Below are 19,041 nucleotides of genomic sequence, written 5' to 3' on the forward strand. Positions count from 1 at the left end.
AAAGCACTGCTCACTAGTTCTTCTGTGGTTTGCGGCCTACAGACACCGTTGGCCTCATTCATTGCTATTTTCGTCCTTAACATCTTGAGCATCAACCGGACTCGTTCCCTCTCAGTGCTAACTAGTTCTGGGCATAGACGAGCCCGTCTGTTGAATTTCCTCACAGCCTCCTCAACTGAAAGGTTGCCCTGGCGAAACTCAGTCAACTCGTCGTAGTGGCGGTTTGTGACCCGCATGTGAAAGAACTCCTCGAAGAATTCCTTTTCGAAGTCAGCCCATGTCATCTGATTCATTGGGCGCTTCGCTTTAACTTTCTCCCACCACATACGTGCGTCTCCTGTCAGACAGAAAGAGGCGCACTTCACCTTCTCATGCTCTGGCCAGTCCAGAAGCTCCATCGTACTCTCCAGTATTTTGAACCGGGCTTGAGCATCCCATGGTTCACTGGTGCCTGAGAAATTCTCCGGCTTGACTTTCTGCCACTGGATCAGATAGGCTTCTCTCTGTGTCCCTGCTGCTGGGGCCACTGGTGCTGCAGGTTGGACTGGTGGAACCTCTATCACTACTGGAGTTGCCAAGTTAGGCTCTGGAGTGACAGTGGGAGTGTTCTGCTGATTAGCCCTTAAAGTGGCTATTTCCTGTTGCTGTTCAACCAATTGCTGTTGTAACTGAGCCACTACTGCTGTAAGGTCTGGAGGAGGCACTGAACTGCCTGCCTCGTGCTGGGGCTTAGTGGCTGGTGCCCTTCTAGCTGGGCATCCTTGTTCCATTTCTAGAGACATAGAGGACATACATAACTAATACAATCATAATTGCATAATTACTGTTATCATGTTAAATACTATCATAAACAAACATGCTTTAGTTATCTCTAAATATGAAACAAGAACATAAGTGAAGTGAGAGATGTTCTTACTTGGAAGCTGCAGGTTCAATGTTGATGTGTGTGTAGGAAGTATGGAACTTTTGCTCTGATACCACTCTATAACGACCCACCTCCTACTAACTAGGCTGCGAGGCCGGACCGTCACATTATGCTGTGCTAACTACAAGGTGCAGAAATCTGCGCTATTTAAAATCTTACTCTGCTAATGACTATTACAGCCTGTAAGATTAGGTTCAAAGACCTTTCCTCTGGCATACATGCACTAGGGAAGGAACCCAAACTTTCTATTTGCTCAAAAGACTGAAATGAGACCCTTCCAGCTGAAATCATACCCTCCAATCGATCGGCTGATCGATTGGAGTCATCTGATCGATTCCCTGATCGATTCATCGTGCTACTGTGCATGGAAGAATTTATGGATCGATCGACTGATCGATCCAGCTATAACTAATCGATCCAGTGATCGATTCAGCGTGCCACTATGCACGGGAGAAGTTATGGATCGATCGGATGATCGATCCAGCTATACCAATCGATCAAGTGATCGATTCAGAAGCTCTCTGTTCGCGAGGCTAATTCCTCGATCGATCCAGTGATCGATCCCAGAGCTTACTGTTCGCAGAAATCAGCTCTCAATCGATCAACCGATCGATTGAGGTCCCTCCAATCGATCGATCGATCGATTGGAGTTTCTGATTTCGCTGCAGAACCCTGATTTCAGAGCTCGATCATACACAACTCACTATAATAAACCTAAAATGCCAAGAGAACATTGTAATAGGTCTTCACTAACCTTATGCATGATTTACTACTCATCAATAAGCTAACTAGTGTCCTAGGCATGGCATAAGCATGGTTTCACAAATTAGAATTCTTAAACATTCCAAAGGTGCATAAACATTAAAAAGAACAAAGGTTCTAATTCTTTAAATTTGCTAGTTCCCAAGGGTCTTCATTCCAAGTTCCTGCCCACACACATCTTCGTAGCATTGACCTCCAGCCTCCGCTAGTCCATCTTTCCTTTACCTTTATCTGCAGTATAAGGAAAAGAAGTATCTGTAAGCTTGGGAGCTTAGTAAGAAATCATCTACCTCACAAAACATGCATACGATGCAATTTATGCTTTAAAGCATGCTATTTGAAATATATGCTGAACATTGATAAACATGGATTCTAAAACATGACATAATCACATACGATACATGGCAATCATAGCTAAGCATAAATCATCATGTGGATCCATAAGAGCTAAACGGAAATAAGAACTAAGCTATGCTACTGCTAACTGATGCTAAGCTGCTCTGTATTCACTTAAACTATATTGTGAAGTTTTGAAAGCTATTTATCATAAATAGGATAAAATACATAATCATACTGCTGATAGGCCCGACAACTGTACGTGCTATGCGCGCATCCCTAACTAGACCCGGGGTTGCAAGTCCCGAATTTAGTAGAGTTACTAGGTTATCTAAACCTAGGGACGACTATGGGAGCCCAGCCCAAGGACAACTGAAGTCCAGTATAGTGCCACTGAAAAGTAAAATACTAATTTGTAACTAATATACCTTATCTTGCTCTTACTAGGTTATCTGAACCTAGAACCAGGTTATCTGAACCTAGAGGCGACTGTTGGAGTCCACCCATTGGACCGTAGTCCTCTAAAAGCTGTAGCAAGACTAACTGTGCTATGAAATGCTTCCACTGCATTTATCTAAGCTATTGAAATGCCTATAGGGCATTTTACTGAGCTAAGCATTAAAGCAAACACTTGGTGTGCACTAATTCACACCCTATATACTGAAAATTCTGCCTATGACTAGACTAATGCATAAAATGTACAAAAAGCTACTTATACTGCAAGTGAGGGGTTTCTTACCTCCTGCTCGAAGTTTCTTACAGATCTAAACGCTAGGTTTCCCGGAGAAGAGACCTCTTCGACAATCTCCTCGCGTCTACGTGCCCTTCTCGTGGAGAGGAATGTTCTCGTGCTGGAGTCGTTGCCGGAAGGTGCTCTTGAAGCCCTTGGAATGAAACCCTAGCCCTTGGGGCTTGGTGCGCCGAGAGGAGGAGAGAAGGAAGAGGCGGCGTGTAAGGGTTTGAGGGGAAAAGAATTGTCGTTAAACAATTCTCCACTTAATAATTTCCAATTTATATTAAGTGGTTTATTCGACCCAACTCTAACATAAATATAATTGATTCCCTTTTCTTTTAGCACGGCCCTGCTGGGTTCACTTAGTGGTTAGAGTCACCCTATAAGGCATAGAGTTCGCTAGGTCTCGGGTTCAATTCCCGCTTAAGCTATTTATGTTTCTATTTGTTTTTGCTACTTCCGCTACCCTAAAACTTCTGTAAAATATCCTAAATTCCAGAAAAAATCATAGAATATTTCTAAAATTGGTTTGAGAATTTTCGGGCATTACAGTGTTACAGCCTCTGCTCGAGATTGCTTTAAATAGCCCATTGAGGGTGCCTCCAGCATTCATAGGAGGCGCCTTTAGCAGGGATACTTATCCCGAAATCGCAGCATCGATAACCTCCGCGGTGTCCGCTGCTTATCCACCCGAAGGTGCCTCCAAGCTCCATGGAGGGCGCACTCCATCCAGTGTTCAAGGCACCTTCCATCTCCTTGGAAGGCGCTTTCACGCCTTGCTGCACGAGGCTTTCGACCAAGGCACCCGAGGTGCCTCTAACATCCCGGAGATGCCTTGGACACTGTTTATCCGAGCATTCCCTTGTGCAACTTCATTCCTGCAAGGCATATTAGTCTACAAATGAAGTATACCCTGCAAAATCAAGTTAGCACAATAATATAGGATAAATATAAGTATTTGACAGTTATTGGACTACCCAGTTCTTGTTAATACAGTCTGACCTGGCTGTTGTTTTGATGTTGACACTGATTTAAGTTTGTATCAGATATTAATTAAACTCAGATTGATTAATGATCAAGGTTGGTCATGTGGAGAGGAAAAGTCCAAGTACGGATACTTGGCACGTGAAGTCGGAGAGGGCTCGGTAGCTCGTTCTCCAGACTAGGTCAGAGAGGGCTCGGTAGCTCGTTCTCTGGACCGGACGAAGTCGGAGAGGGTTCGACAGCTCGTTCTCCAGACTAGGTCAGAGAGGGCTCGGTAGCTCGTTCTCTGGACCGGACGAAGTCGGAGAGGGCTCGGCAGCTCGTTCTCTAGACTAGGTCAGAGAGGGCTCGGTAGCTCGTTCTCTGACCCGGACGTGGAAGTCGGAGAGGGCTCGGTAGCTCGTTCTCCGGACTAGGTCAGAGAGGGCTCGGTAGCTCGTTCTCTGGACCAGGAAGACGTTAGGGTTTAGGGCTGGGAAGCTCTAAAACCAACAGAGGCATTGGATCGGTCTGTTGACCGATCCAGTGATACTTTGGTTGTCTAGATCGGTCTGTCGACCGATCCAGTGATACCTTAGTTATCTGATCGGTCTCGTGGCCGATCAGTAACCACACAGTAGCTCTCTGTGGGTTATCTGATCGGCCTGGTGACCGATCAGTAACAAGCGCGATGTGATTCAGACCTATAGGGGGATCGGTCTGTGGACCGATCAACCTATAGGCTGATCGGTCCACAGACCGATCAGCATCATCCCAGACCGATCAGGATGTGTCCTGATCGGTCTAGAGGGCTATGGATCAGTCTGTTGACCGATCCACAACGATGTCGTCTGTCTTCTACTGTTTCTCTACGATTTCTGATTCATCTGATCTAACCATCTGCTGTAAGCTTTTTGAGTTACAGGTTGCAGGTGTCGTGCCAATGCTTAAATTCAAATTAAGCTCCATCAGAAGAATAAGACCAAGTGCTCTTTCTGCTGTGTTTCGCTGCAAATGGTGCAATTGGAGCGTCAACGCTCACTGGCTACGATCAGTTGGCAACAGCTTGACTCGTGCTTATTGGTTCGAGCTCAGAGACACCAGTGAAGACCATGGATGATATTGGTGTGAGTTCAGAGAACCAGATGAGGAGGAAGAGTGATTGGCGACGCCTGAGTTGGTCGCAGTGATTCGATACAAGTGACAGTGATTCGACTCTGGCTGAAGACAATGAGAAAGCAGAGGAATAAGAAGAAGGAAGAAGAGAGGTTTGGTAGAGTAATTTTTCAAAAACTCTCTGTCGATCAAGCAAGAGTGCTGTGTTTTTGAGCTCTTGGCTGAGGAACTTCTTCTGTCTTTGCGCTTTGCTTTCATCGTGGCTGTAAGTTTATTGTTCATTCCTTTTAGCCACTAAACTCTGTAAGTCTTGTGCTTCATTTCAAATCTTTTCTGAGACTTTGTGGAAAGATTACTCCACCGAGAAGGAGAAATACTTAGCCGAAATCTGTCCGGGGTGTGATCTACCGAAAGATCAAGGGATCGTCCACCTTACGGACACGCCGAGGAGTAGGGGCAAGTTATCCCCGAACCTCATACATCCTTGTTGTGTTAGTGGTGGGTTGTTTCTTTTCCTTGCATCAGTTTTCCTTTTGCTTATTTCCGCTGTGCTAACAAACTTTTGTGAGGAGATTAATTGAGTTTTTAGAGGAGGCTATTCACACCCCCCTCTCTAGCCATCCGAAGGTCCTAACAAGTGGTATCAAAGCAAGACACTCTTCATCCGGATTAACACCCTAAAGAGCAAGAAGATGGCTATGAAGGAAGGTTTTAGCACCAATCGTCCACCCTACTTCGACGGAGCGGACTTCCAATATTGGAAGAGCCGTATGGAGTATTATCTCAAGACCGACATCTCCATGTGGTTCTCGGTCAAGGAAGGGTTCACACCTCTGAAGGACGAAGAAGGTAAGGAACTAGAGTCGTCAAGGTGGTCCGCCGAGCAAACTCGCAAAGGACAAGCCGATGCCAAGGCGGTGGTCACTCTACAATGTGGGATAGCCAAAGATCAACTTGTCAAGGTACACTACAAGAATTTTTGCATTCAACAACACCCAATAGACAACGCTTTTTAATAAAAACGTTGTCGTTCTTTGTTTTACAACGCTTTTAGTGAAAAGCGTTGTCTATGGTATTTACTTTTTACTAAAGACAACGGTTTTTAATGAAGTGTTGTCTTTAGTGTTGTTGTTTATGGTCAAAGACAACATTTTTTTAAAAAATGTTTTTTAAAGTGTTGTGTATGTTTCCCCTAAACTCACTTAAAATAAATTCGCAGCCCTCGCTTTGCTAAACTCTAAACCCTCAATGCGCGCGCGCCTTCTCCTCACCACTCCTCTCCACGAGTTCTCCTCTCCACTCCTCTCCACGAGTGCCTTCTCCTCTCCTTCTCCTCTCCACGAGCGCCTTCTCCTCTCCACTCCTCTCCACGAGCGCCTTCTCCTCTCCACGAGCGCCTTCTCCTCTCCTTGCCGCGTGATCTCCTCTGAACCCTAATCTCGACCCAAACTCCTCACGCAAAACTCCTCACGCCGGCCCAACTCCTCCAAGTCGAGATCCCTAATCTCGCATTTCCCCATCTCCTCAATCAAAGTCAGCTTACCCTTCCTAATCCGCCACCATCTCTGACGCCGGCCGACGCCATCTCTGACGGCAGATCTAGCCGCTACCTCTGGGCGAAGCCACCGCATCCGCCGCCAGAGCTGCCCCCTTTTCCCTCTGCACGCTGACGCGTTGACGGAGCATCCGCCGCCGGAGCCACAACGGCGCTTCACGGACTTCCTGTTCTCAGCGGCGGCCTGTAGTGTTCTCTTTGATTCTTGGTCCCTCGTTTCTTGCTTTGTTTCGCGTCGCCGTTGCGGCTGGTTGACTTGCGGATCCACGCTGAGGCTTCGATTTTGTCATTTCTGTTTTTGTCTTCGAATCTTTTAGGCAATGAAGTTTCTGGATTGGTACTTGAAGATTGGCGCGGTATCGGCACTGATCGGAGCGTCCATGGAGGTATTCATGATCCACACTGGTTTCTGTAAGTCGTCATCCTTCTTTTCGCCCTGTACTGTTCTTATTCATTTATTTGATGTCTTATGTGGTCTTCCTGCGCTTTGCTTTACCCTAGTGGCGAAAATCGTGTAACCTCTCTTGTCCTAAGCTCCTTGTTTTTTCCCCCTCCACAAGGGGAAGTTCCTGCACTATAGGTCTGTGAATCCGGAGAAAGTTATTGTTTGATTTAGTTAAAGTTGTCCTTTTTTATGTTGGTTACAAATTGAATTCCTATGATGAAGGCAATCATGGAATTGGTTTGGGATGGATTGGGAGTAGGGGCGTTAAACTTCTGAAAAGAGGTACATAGTGAGGGTAACTGGGTACACCTCTATCGAATGAATTGACCATTGTTCAGGTTTTGGCAATGCATTCAGGAGCTTACTCTTCCAAACATTTTATATAGCAAAAGGATCGTTATAATTAATTCCTGATGTTTTATTGAATTAGGAAGTTCCTTGGTGGCTTACCTTGTCTTATAGTGATATTCATTATTATTATAGCATTATAAACTAAATATAATCAACATGTTTTTTTTAATATTTTAGGGTCAATCAGTTGCATTGACATTGGAATCTTGCTCAAATATTGTTGCATATGGTACAATTGTTTGTTTCAATGGCATGGAAAAAATGCTTCATGGTATTCCATTTCCCAAGAATTGCATTCGAGTCTCCATTGATCAAGCAGTGGACAAATCCACTCCTTTGCCATATCCAATTCCAAGTGAATGTGAAGTAATTGGTGATGCCATAGGAACTGTTGTGGCTTGGCCTGAACAGCAGATTGTGAAGCAAGATGAGGTATATGAGATATTATATTTCTAATTATATTGTCACTTTATTATTATATTTCTAATTATATTGCCACTTTATTATTATTCAACCTAGCTATCTAACTTGTTTATATTTGAAATTATTAGAAGCCTAGAAGGAAGAAGTTTGAACGAAAAAAATCAAAACCTACTTTGTCAACAAGTGTCCCAAGAGCATTACATATGTTATATTGTTACAGTAAGCATGCTCTAGATGGAGGAAAATGTATATCAATGTGCTTAGATAATGAAGTGTTTGATGAAGATTGTGAACTTTTTCTTGACCTTGAGGACATCAATTCTTTGTATCATTTGGAGTCAATTTCAGGAAATTTGATCGTTGCCTACATAAAGTAAGTTTATTTAAGCAATTTCAGCAACTTTTTCATCACATGTTTGCTTCCCAATTTTAGCAACTTATTATGGTTTATTGTTACAATTTCACCAACTTATTATGAGTGATCATTATTTTTTAATCCACATGATTGTTTTGTATCTAAATTTTATTATTTAGTATCTAAATATTATTTTCTCAGTTGCAACTGCATTGCTTTACTTATGCTGGGAAATTACTGCATTGCTTTATGTTTGTTGGGAAATTCTAATATCTAGCAAGACAGAAAATCCCTGATTTGAACTGCAAGAAGTTTACTAATATTGTTGTGTGAACAAGTTTACTCTTGAAAAATTCAACTTCTAGTAATTTTCTCATACCATGTTATTCTCATTAAGTTAATAGTTCATCATTTCTATTGAGAGGTTTACTAATATCAATTGATGTGGTACACTTTACATAAATATAGCTCATTCATTTTCAACCGACCCTTAATGTTTGCCTTCTGCCATTTGTTCTTCTAGACAGGAAGTACTTTGCTCATATCTTTTTTCTTGTATATTTTTAAGTATCTTAAATGTGCTTGTCCTCAAGAAATAAAAGAATTTGCATGTATACATTTCTAGTATGTTTAATATGCAAGACTGTTCATAGTAAGTTCTCATGTATGGATGTTACTATCATCAACCATAACTTAGTGTTATGAGTGATCATTATTTTTCCAACTTATTATGAGTGTTTTGTATCTAAATTTTATTATTTAGTATCTAAATATTTTTTTCTTTGCAATGATAGGTGTCTGTATAAAAAGATGGTGAAAGATACCAAGACAAAGAAATTCAGATTTATGAATCCTCACAAACTCCCATATCTCGCAAAAACGGCACAAGACAAATCGGTTAAGCTTGAAACCCTGAATCAAAGGGCAACTCTTTTAGCAGATAAGCTGACAAGTGCATCAACAGATCAACTAGTGTTAGTGCCATGTAATGTCGGGTAAGCAAGAAGTAAAACATCACTTTCAATTGCTTCCTTTCGATAATTTATTCAATTTTATGATCTAATCCTATGTATTTGCCTAGTTTCCATTGGAATCTTAGTGTTATTGAACCTTACAAGGATGCTATTTACTTGCTGGATTCCCTAAGTTGCCGCATTCGCGATGATGATTCAAAATACGTAATGGAAATGTGAGTTCAGATTTCTTTTAGTAAATATTTATTATAATAAAAATCTTATTTAACAAATATTCTTAACGTATGAAGGGCCTTAAAATTGTTTAATTCAACCAAGGGAAGGAAAGGTAGGAAAAATGTTAAGTGGGAAGTAGTTAAGGTATGTGTACTTTTGTTTAACATATATTGTAATGTGTATAATTTTCATTAACAATTTGACTCTAATTACTATATATAGGCTCCTCAACAACCGGATGCGAAACAATGTGGTTTTTTTGTGATGCGATTTATGAGAGAAATTATTGAAGAAGTTGAGACTATTGAGAGAGATTCGCTGCAATCAATAGTAACATTATTTAGCTTATCTCAAATTATTTGACATAAACTATTTAAAATTGCAAAGTGATTAGTGTTGATTATTTTTTCCATTAACATAAATTGTGTATGCTCACAGTTCACAAAAATAGGGTACTCTCGTGAACAAATTGATGAGGTTCGGTCCGAGTTGGCGGAGTGCATACAAGATCATATTTATGAATAGGTATGGAATGATAGTTGCCATAATTCTATTTAGATTTAAGTTCATGGAATGGTGGTTTTTTTGTGGAATCATAGTTAATGCCAATTTTTGATGCAGTGCATAGTTACCAGATCGACCTTGAGCAGTTGACCCCAAAGAAAAGTTGTCACTGAAGTTTAAAAACTTGTGAAAATTTTTAGTGAATGATGATGTTTTGTGAATGATGATGTTTTGGAAAAATTATCACTTAGGTGAAAGGATGTTTTCTGGATTAATATGCAAGTACAAAGCACTGTATTATATGTTATTCTGTAAAGTTCTGTCAATGTAAATTATCTAGTTTCTTTATCTAGCTTTTGTTCCACTATTGGGTTTGTTTTTCTAATAATTACTCGTGCAGCAAAATATTGAGCAAGAAGCTGTAGATCTTATAATCAGGTAAAGTAGAAAAAGTTAACTACTTCATTATGCTTTCATCTTAGTATTTGTATATTTGATTTGTCTTCTTTGAACCAGCTTCAAGTCAAAAAGCCAGATCCTCTAGATAGCTGTTAAAAATAAGGTATTATTTGGTTTGTCAGTGATCTTAATATTTGGTAATATTTGGTCTTTGATGCTCACGACAGAGTTCCAACGCTGCATGATTACCTTGTTCAAGCAGATTGCTCACGCCAGATTAGCTCACATTTTCAGGTTTGTTTCATCATTGATATTCCTTCTTTTTAGTGTTCTATATTAAAAGGAAATACTAACTGTCGATAAGATTGTTATCCTCTTGCTTGAACATGAACCAAAGTATATAAATTTGACCTTTTGATCTGAAAGTATAAAAAAAAGTTAATTGGATACTAGTTTTTTATTTTTTTTTTTGCAGTTGCATTTGTTGTATTTTCATATGTTTCTCAGTGAACTTCTAAACAATTCTTTTTTCATTAATTTATTAAGGCTTATTATAAGTTTCAGTTTGATGGTGCAAATTGTTTTCTTTTGTAATCCATCTGTTTCTTCTTTGGTTTAGGGAAGTTGAAGTGAATCCCTTGATAGCTGTTTCATAGGTTTGTTCCATTATTTTCCAGTACGTACTGGAATCACTATCAATAGCCCTCAAGGACTGTTTACAACCTTGCAATCAAATTAATTGGACTTATAATCTAATGTATGGTCATCTGGAGCATGAATATTGGAGGATTCATGAATGACTCTTCGGATGATGAATGTATGTCATTTAATATTGGTTCATCTCTAGTGTCTTGGCTGCACTTTGGGGCACAGGAGTCGCTTCAACCACTCTCACTGAGAATATTCACACTATTGCTACAACTAAAATGGGTAGTCGGAGAGCTATTGAGCTCGGTGCTGTCATTCTCATTCTGTTATCTTTTGTTGGTAAGCACCAATGCTATTTCTCCTCGCTATACATCAAAAGAAAGAATTCTTGTTACTTTTTTTTTCTTCCTGTTATCTAGCAATTGTTGCCATCCCAATTTTTGATCAGGGAAAATAGGAGGATTTATAGCTTCTATCCCAGATGTCATGGTGGCTGGTCTTCTTTGCTGTATGTGGGCCATGATTGCTGCTCTGGGCTTGTCAAACCTGCGATACAGCGAGACTGGAAGCTCCAGGAATAATATCATAATTGGCCTCTCATTGTTTCTCTCATTATCAGTACCTGCCTACTTCCAGCAATATGGACTTATTCCATCTTCAAATTCATCCGTTCCAAGTTACTTCCAACCATATGCTGTTGCATCTCATGGACCTATTCATACAAGTTCTCGAGGGGTATGTCTTCTTCTTCTCCTACAATGTTTGTGCTGATTATTACCCATGTGACCTTATATTAGTGTTTAGACTTGAAATATCAAGTTAGCACTTAGAAGTTACGTGGGGTATGATGCCCACATAATTATACTCTTGAATATATTCCCTTTGACAAATCAGTGATAGATAATCTAGTTCATAGGATCTTTCTGGAGTTTGAAGTTAGAATAGATCTGATTACTGATATGTGTGACAATTTCAGGTGAACTATGTTCTGAATACTTTGTTTTCATTTCACATGGTGATTGCATTTATTGTTGCATTTATTCTTGACAACACTGTTCCTGGGAGCCGTCAAGAACGTGGAGTATATGTTTGGTCTGAACCAGAGGCAGCAAAAAGGGAACCAGCCATTACCAAAGACTACGGCTTGCCTTTCAGAATCGGACGTATGTTCACATGGGTGAAATGGGTTGGCTTATAGCACATTGCGGACGGAAAAGATCCATTACCAAATTGACAGTTTTAACTTCATTCTTCCTTCTGCCACTACTAGTCTACTATTGGATCTTGTTCTAGGTTTAGCGATTTCACGAGTGAATTTTAAAACAGCGGTTAGTCAATGATGAGGTTTTGTAAAACTTGTGTGTTTGAAAAATTATTGTCATGAAGTTAAGGATAACTTGTATGATACAAATTTAATTTGTGGATCAATATGTATACATTTTGTTTGTATAATATAAAGTTTTATTTATTTGTTAAATAGTCTTATTATAAAAATGATTGTGGTTGTGGATATTCAATTATATGTAAATTTTGAGTATTTTTATAATTTTGCTATTTAATTAAGAAAAACACTATTTTTTTATAAATTTAAAAAGACAACGTTTTTAAGTAATAAAAGACAACGCTTAAAAAATAATGTCTTTGAGACCAACCACAACGCTTTTAAAGCGTTGTCTTTGATATGTGCATTTTTACAACAGCATCTATAACAACGCTTTTTAAGAACGAAAAGACAACGCTTAAAAAGCGTTGTCTTTTTGACCAACCACAACGCTTTTAAAGCGTTGTCTTTGATATGACTTTCTACAACACCATCTACAACATCACTTTTTAAGTACATACGACAACGCCAAAAAAGCGTTGTTGTTTAGCTTTTTTCTTGTAGTGGTAGGTCCATTTGTGAGTGCAAAAGATTTGTGGAACAAGCTCATTGAGCTCCAAGAAGGAACCCGAGACTCTCGGATCGCCAAGAGAGACTTGTTCCTAAACCAACTACAAAATCTCACCATGAAGGAGAACGAAACGGTAAGTGAACTACATGGGAGGTTCAAAGAGATCATCAATGGTCTTCATTCCGTAGATGAACGCGTAGAGAATCGCGATCTTGTAAGGTATGCTCTCAAAGCCTTTCTGAGAAATGCCTTGTGGTCATCTATGGTAGATGCCTACAAGGTCTCCAAGGACCTTTCAATTGTTAAATTAGATGAATTCTTTTGTGAAATGGAACTTCATGAACTTGCTAACAAGGGTCAAAAAGATAAAGGTATTGCCTTAGTTGCAGGAGAAAAGAGCAAGGATGGAAGAAGGAAGAAAGAAAAGAAGAAGGAGAAAGAGATTCCTACATCCTCATCCTCCTCCGAGTCCGATGATGAAGGTGGATCATCATCAAGCAAGATGGCTAACTTCGTAAGGAGAATCATGAGAAGGAGCCGGAGATACAAAGGGAAAGGTAAGTCTATTGATCAAAATGTTGATAAGACTAATGTTACGTGTTATGAGTGTAGCAAGAAAGGACACTATCGGAGCGAGTGTCCAAAACTCAAGAAGAAGGAGGAAAGGGCCAAGAAGAAGAAAGCTCTCAAAGCTACTTGGGATGAATCCTCCTCAAGCTCATCGAAGGAAGAGAAGAAGGAGAAAAGCACTCGTCAATTAGCGCTCATGGCAAGGGAGGAATCGGATTCCGGAAGTGATACATCAGCCGCGGCTTCATCATCTTCGGATGATGAAGAGGTAACTTCTCCTCACTTAGAAAAATGCTATAAAACTATTGCACATTTATCTACTTTGCTTAAGAAATCAAAAACTGAAATCAAATCATTAAAAGATGAAGTAGAACACTTGAAGACTCTTAGGGAAGATGAGGTTGATGACCTACATCAAGAGCTTCTTGAGGATGAAAACAAAGCCTTAAAGAGTGAAGTTGAGAAACTCAAGAAAATGCTTGAGAAATTCTCAACTAGCTCTAAGACCTTAGATATGATTCTAAATGCCCAAAGGGCGGTCTACAACAAGGTTGGGTTAGGATATCAACCTAAGGAGTCTAGTTTCATTTCCCTAGTGTCTAGAACCCAATTTCATAGATCACATGCTTCTAGGGTTCATGAGACTAGGAAGGGTGTGACCAAGGCATGGGTTCCTAGGTCTTTCATTGTAGATGCATTAGGTCCCAAGATTTGGGTACCTAAAACATCTATCTTTCGTGTCTTGTAGGCATTTGTCAAGGGGGAGCATCTATCAACTTGGTTTGTTGATAGTGGATGCTCTAAGCACATGACCGGGGACAAGTCACTCTTTACTATCCTTCAAAACAAAAATAGAGGTAATGTGTCCTTTGGTAATAATGGTAGCCTTAAGGTTATAGGAGTTGGAGATATTCATATATCCGAATGTCTCCAAATCAAAAATGTCCTTCTAGTCAAGGAGATGACCTTTAATCTCCTAAGTGTCAGCCAATTGTGTGATACGGGTTACACAATTGAGTTTCATTCAAGTCAATGTCTGGTCAAACACATTGACACACTTGACACGGTACTAGTAGGCACAAGGGTAGATAACATTTTCAAGTATTTTTTAAAAGTGCTACTAATGTCTCTGCTAAGTGTTTCATGTCAAAAGAAGAAGAATCATGGCTGTGGCATAGGAGGTTGGCCCATATGAACATGAAGAATATTCGAAAGCTAGCCAACAAAGGATTAGTGTGAGGCCTACCAAGCATCAAGTACCAAAAGACAAAATTATGTGGTGCATGTCAAAAGGGTAAGTAAACAAAAGCGTCTCATAAAGGTAAAAGCGCTGTAAGTACCTCTACTGCTTTAGATTTATTGCATATGGACCTATTTGATTGTAGTAATGTCATTTCATTGAATGGAAGTAGATATTGCTTAGTGATCATTGATGACTTTACTAGATATACATGGACTTTCTTTTTGAAAAATAAGGATCAAACCATAGATATTTTTGTTTCCTTTTGTAGAAGAACTGAAAATGAAAAATCAACAACAATTAAAACAATTAGAAGTGATCATGGTGGAGAATTTCAAAATCATAGATTTTTAGAATTTTGTCAAGAAAAAGGATATAGGCATGAGTTCTCTACTCCAAGGACCCCACAGCAAAATGGGGTTGTGGAGAGAAAGAATCGAGTCTTGCAAGAAGCTGCACGAAGCATGCTCAATGAGTACTCACTACCGAGTTACTTATGGGCTGAAGTTGTAAATACAGCTTGCTATGTGCAAAACCGAGTCTTGATACATAGGTTTTTAGGAAAGACCCCCCATGAACTTTGGTTTGGAAAACCCCCTACAATTAAACATCTTAGGGTGTTTGGTTGTAAGGTGTTCATCTTGAACACCAAGGATCATCTTGGAAAATTCACGGCTAAGGCTGACGAAGGGATACTAGTCGGGTACTCTCTCATCAGCAAAGCCTATCGAGTCTACAACAATAGGACTAAATTGATTGAAGAGTCCTCGGATGTAGCATTTGAAGAAATTCCTAAATCAAATGATCAATCAAGGGATGTAGGAGAAATTCAATTTGAACTTAGAAATTTAAGTTTAAATGATCAAAACATAGAAAGAGTTGAAATTGACTCCGATGATGATGAGCAAAGGCAAGAGAGGGCTCAGTCTGATCCTTTGCCTGATACTGAGCCCTTGCCTGTGTCTAGTGAGACCACTCATGAGGCACCGCCAACACCAAGGCAATCTAGGATAGCCTCTAGTCATCCCCAAGACCAGATTGTGGGAGACATTCAACAAGGGGTTAGGACTAGATCATTCTTTAGAAATGAGTCTAATGAGGTCGCCTTGATCTCAGAAATCGAACCAAAATTAGTTGATGAGGCATTGCACGATCCTGATTGGGTCATAGCTATGCAAGATGAGTTAGGTCAATTTGAAAGGAGCCAAGTGTGGTGTAACGCCCCGCCCCTCCTACTAAGGCGGCAGGGGTTACTTACTCATACATACCTACTTATTACAGCGGAAGTCTTATTTATAAAAATTAAAAACTTTTCTTTTCTTTAAAATCAACATGACTAATCACCTGGACATATAAAACCACATAGCATACTTAACATGATTTGTAAGTTATAATGCCCAAACACAAAATTAAATGTCATGGAGTCATAAAGTAGTAACATAACTAGGCATAGTTCTTATTAAACAAAAAGCAGGTCTTTCTCCTTTAGCCAAGGCACTACCACACACATCCTTCTAGCCCCTCCTACTGCTCCCCTAGTTCATCCATTCCTTGCCTTTATCTGTGGTACAAGAAAGTAAGTTGTGAGCACTCATGGCTCAGTAAGTTCCTTTTCTACTCACAAAACCGTATAACATATTAAAATCACAAGACATAACACATGGAGGAAATTCATTATATCATGCAGCATATCATGGCATATCATAATGTAAGCATAAGGTATCATGGCATAACATAACATAATCATCAACTGCACCCTGACATATCATAACATCATCATAAATATCATGGCATAATCATAAGGTATATGCAAGGTGAATTCATAAACATGTATCATAAAAACATATGCAATATGTCCTTTGAAAACTTATAATATACATACTTAAACATAATCTTAACATGATTAGGGCCCCGGCTTGTACCACATACATAAATGCGCGCGTCCTATGTAGGTCCAAGGTAGCAAGTCTTGAACCCTACAAGGCATACATACTAGGCCCGTTTCTTAGTCCATCGACCTAGGGACACTTAGGAGCCCATCCCTAACGAGGCTCGTTTCTTAGTCCATCGACCCCGGGGCGCTTATGGAGCCCACCCTTGGTACAAGCCATACATAAAGTAAAATAGCATGTTTATACATATCATGGTTCTTATCTTTTCTTGTACATCGTGTCACTTATCATATCATACCATATAGACTTTTGGGCACACAACTCATCATAATGGTATGTAAAGATTTGGCACACAACACATCATATATTTTATGCATAAATTGGGCACACAGCACATCATATATTTTATGCATAAACTGGCACACAGCACATCATATATTTCATGCATAAATTTACACATAGCTTCATCATAAATAATACACACCATAGCATAAGGGTTTCCATCATGTATAGATCATAAGTGTGCATAATTAAACATAGAAGCATAGAAACCTCAAAATCATGGCATATAAGATACATGGAAAACATAATTCGATCTCTAACCCTAATGTCTCTTAGTGGCCGAACCATATAGGTTGGGTTTTTGGTAAAACTTCATCCCAACATGTGAACCCTAAGTAAGCATCACTTCTTATACCATAAGAACTATCATGAGCAAGTTTAGGTAGAGTTCTAGGTTACTTAAACTTACAACTTATCATGGCCGAACCTTATCAAGCATACATTGGGTTAAAGACTATCATTCAAGCTTGTGAACCCTAAACAGCTTTCATAGCAAACATTTCAAGGAATAGTATGAGCATGGTTGAGTTAGGTTCTAAGTTTCCTAAGTCCTTCATCATGTATTGACCGAATATTATAGGACTTAAAATTTAGGTTCAAGTGTTCTAAAAGCATGAGAACCTTAAACAACTTTCATAGCAAAATATCAAGGAATAATATGAGCATAGTTGAGTTAGGTTCTAAGTTTCCTAAGCCCTAAATCTTGAAGTGGCTGAAACATGTAGGGCTTCATATTAGGGTTCAAGTGCCCTAAAAACATGAGAACCTTAAACGACCTTCATAGCAAATATATCAAGGGATAACATGAGCATAGTTGAGTTAGGTTCTAAGTTTCCTAAGCCCTAAATCTTGAAGTGGCCGAAACATGTAGGGCTTCATATTAGAGTTCAAGTGCCCTAAAAACATGAGAACCTTAAACAACCTTCATAGCAAATATATCAAGGAATAACATGAGTATAGTTGAGTTAGGTTCTAAGTTTCCTAAGCCCTAAATCTTGAAGTGGCCGAAACTTGTAGGGCTTCATATTAGGGTTCAAGTGCCCTAAAAACATGAGAACCTTAACAATTTTCTTAACAAACATTTCAAAGAATAACATGAGCATGATTGAGTTGGGTTCTAAGTTTCCTAAGTCCTAAATCATGAAGTGGCCGAAGGTTATATAGCATGAATTTAATTTCCATACAACAATTAACATAAGCACATTAGATTAACTACACAATCATTTCATCAAGGAGATCATGAGCATCTTAGATTTGCTTTAAATTCTCCTAGGCTTTTTAAGAACAAAACATCCAAACATAGCTGAACCTTCATGGACATAAAATAGAGTTCAACTTAACATATAACCATGGGCATATCGTAATAGTTTCATATCTTATCTTAAGGAGATCTTGGCATACTTAGTTCAAAATTAAAGCTCTCCTAGGCCCTTAGTTCTACCATGGCCGAATACTTATAAATCTAAGTTCTACCAAACATTTCAACATAGATAACTCCTTACCATAAAATACATGCTACAAGAGAAATATCAAGCATATAAATTTTTAGATCCTTTCTTTCTCTATGTCCTTCCTTTGGTCTTATCTTGGTTAGAATTTCTTCATGATGTTTTCTTAGCTTTTTATGTGACCGAATTCTACATAGAAAAATAAGAGCTATTGTACCACAGGTGAGGGGAACTTACATCCTTTCGCTTGTGGTTTTCCTTAGAGAGAAAAGTGCTCTAGTGATAAGGAAGGTGGAAGCTTCTTCTTCTTGTACCTCCTCTTGTTTCCTTTGCTTGTAAGGGCTAGAACTTGAAGTTTCCTTCTCGGAAATTAGCTTTCTTGGAGAAGAACTTAACTTAGAAATTGGTATGAGGAGAGGAAAGGGGTTTCTTGGTTCGGTGAGAATGGAGAAGGGAGAAGGAGGAAGAAGAAAATGAATTAAATCCCTTTGTTTTTCTTCTCTAATCCTATTTATCCCTTTGCCAATGAGACATGTCCCCATTCTTTCCCCCAACTCCTCTTTTCCCCCACTCCATTAATTCCCATGAAAATAGAGAGAGGGAGGGGAGTAGAAAAATCCCTCTTTTGCTTCCTCCCTTTTCTTAACCAAGAGGGAAAAGAAGGTAAGCAACTTGGTTTTCTCTTGTTCTTTTTGCTTAGTTTTCTTTTCTCCTTTAACTAAATTTTTCATTCCTTTCTATCCAATTATTTCTCCTTATCCTAATGGTTATCATTCATCAATTTATCTCCATTAACTGTGGGAGGTTCAAGGTTCAATCCTTGACCTCACCTCTTCTTATTCTATATTTTCTTTTGTTTTTATTTTCCTTTTTATCTTATTCTTTTCATTTCTTTATGCTCTAAGGAAAATAATATTCATATACCTATTTTAAATTTTCATGGGTGTTACAT

General features: G+C 39.3%; 1 protein-coding gene across 1 annotated transcript; it reads left to right on the top strand.

The window, feature by feature from the left end:
• Positions 1–10,887: 10,887 nt before the first annotated feature.
• LOC121994702 (nucleobase-ascorbate transporter 12-like) lies at positions 10,888–12,043 on the top strand (the record flags this gene model as incomplete). The annotated part of the gene is made up of 3 exons (XM_042548648.1): positions 10,888–11,044; positions 11,154–11,440; positions 11,682–12,043. Coding segments are annotated over 3 exons (666 nt in total), but the record flags the coding sequence as incomplete, so codon positions are not given.
• Between the last annotated feature and the right edge of the window lie 6,998 nt (positions 12,044–19,041).

The sequence above is a fragment of the Zingiber officinale genome, chromosome 6A (genome assembly GCF_018446385.1).
Source record: "Zingiber officinale cultivar Zhangliang chromosome 6A, Zo_v1.1, whole genome shotgun sequence".
Lineage (NCBI taxonomy): Eukaryota > Viridiplantae > Streptophyta > Magnoliopsida > Zingiberales > Zingiberaceae > Zingiber > Zingiber officinale.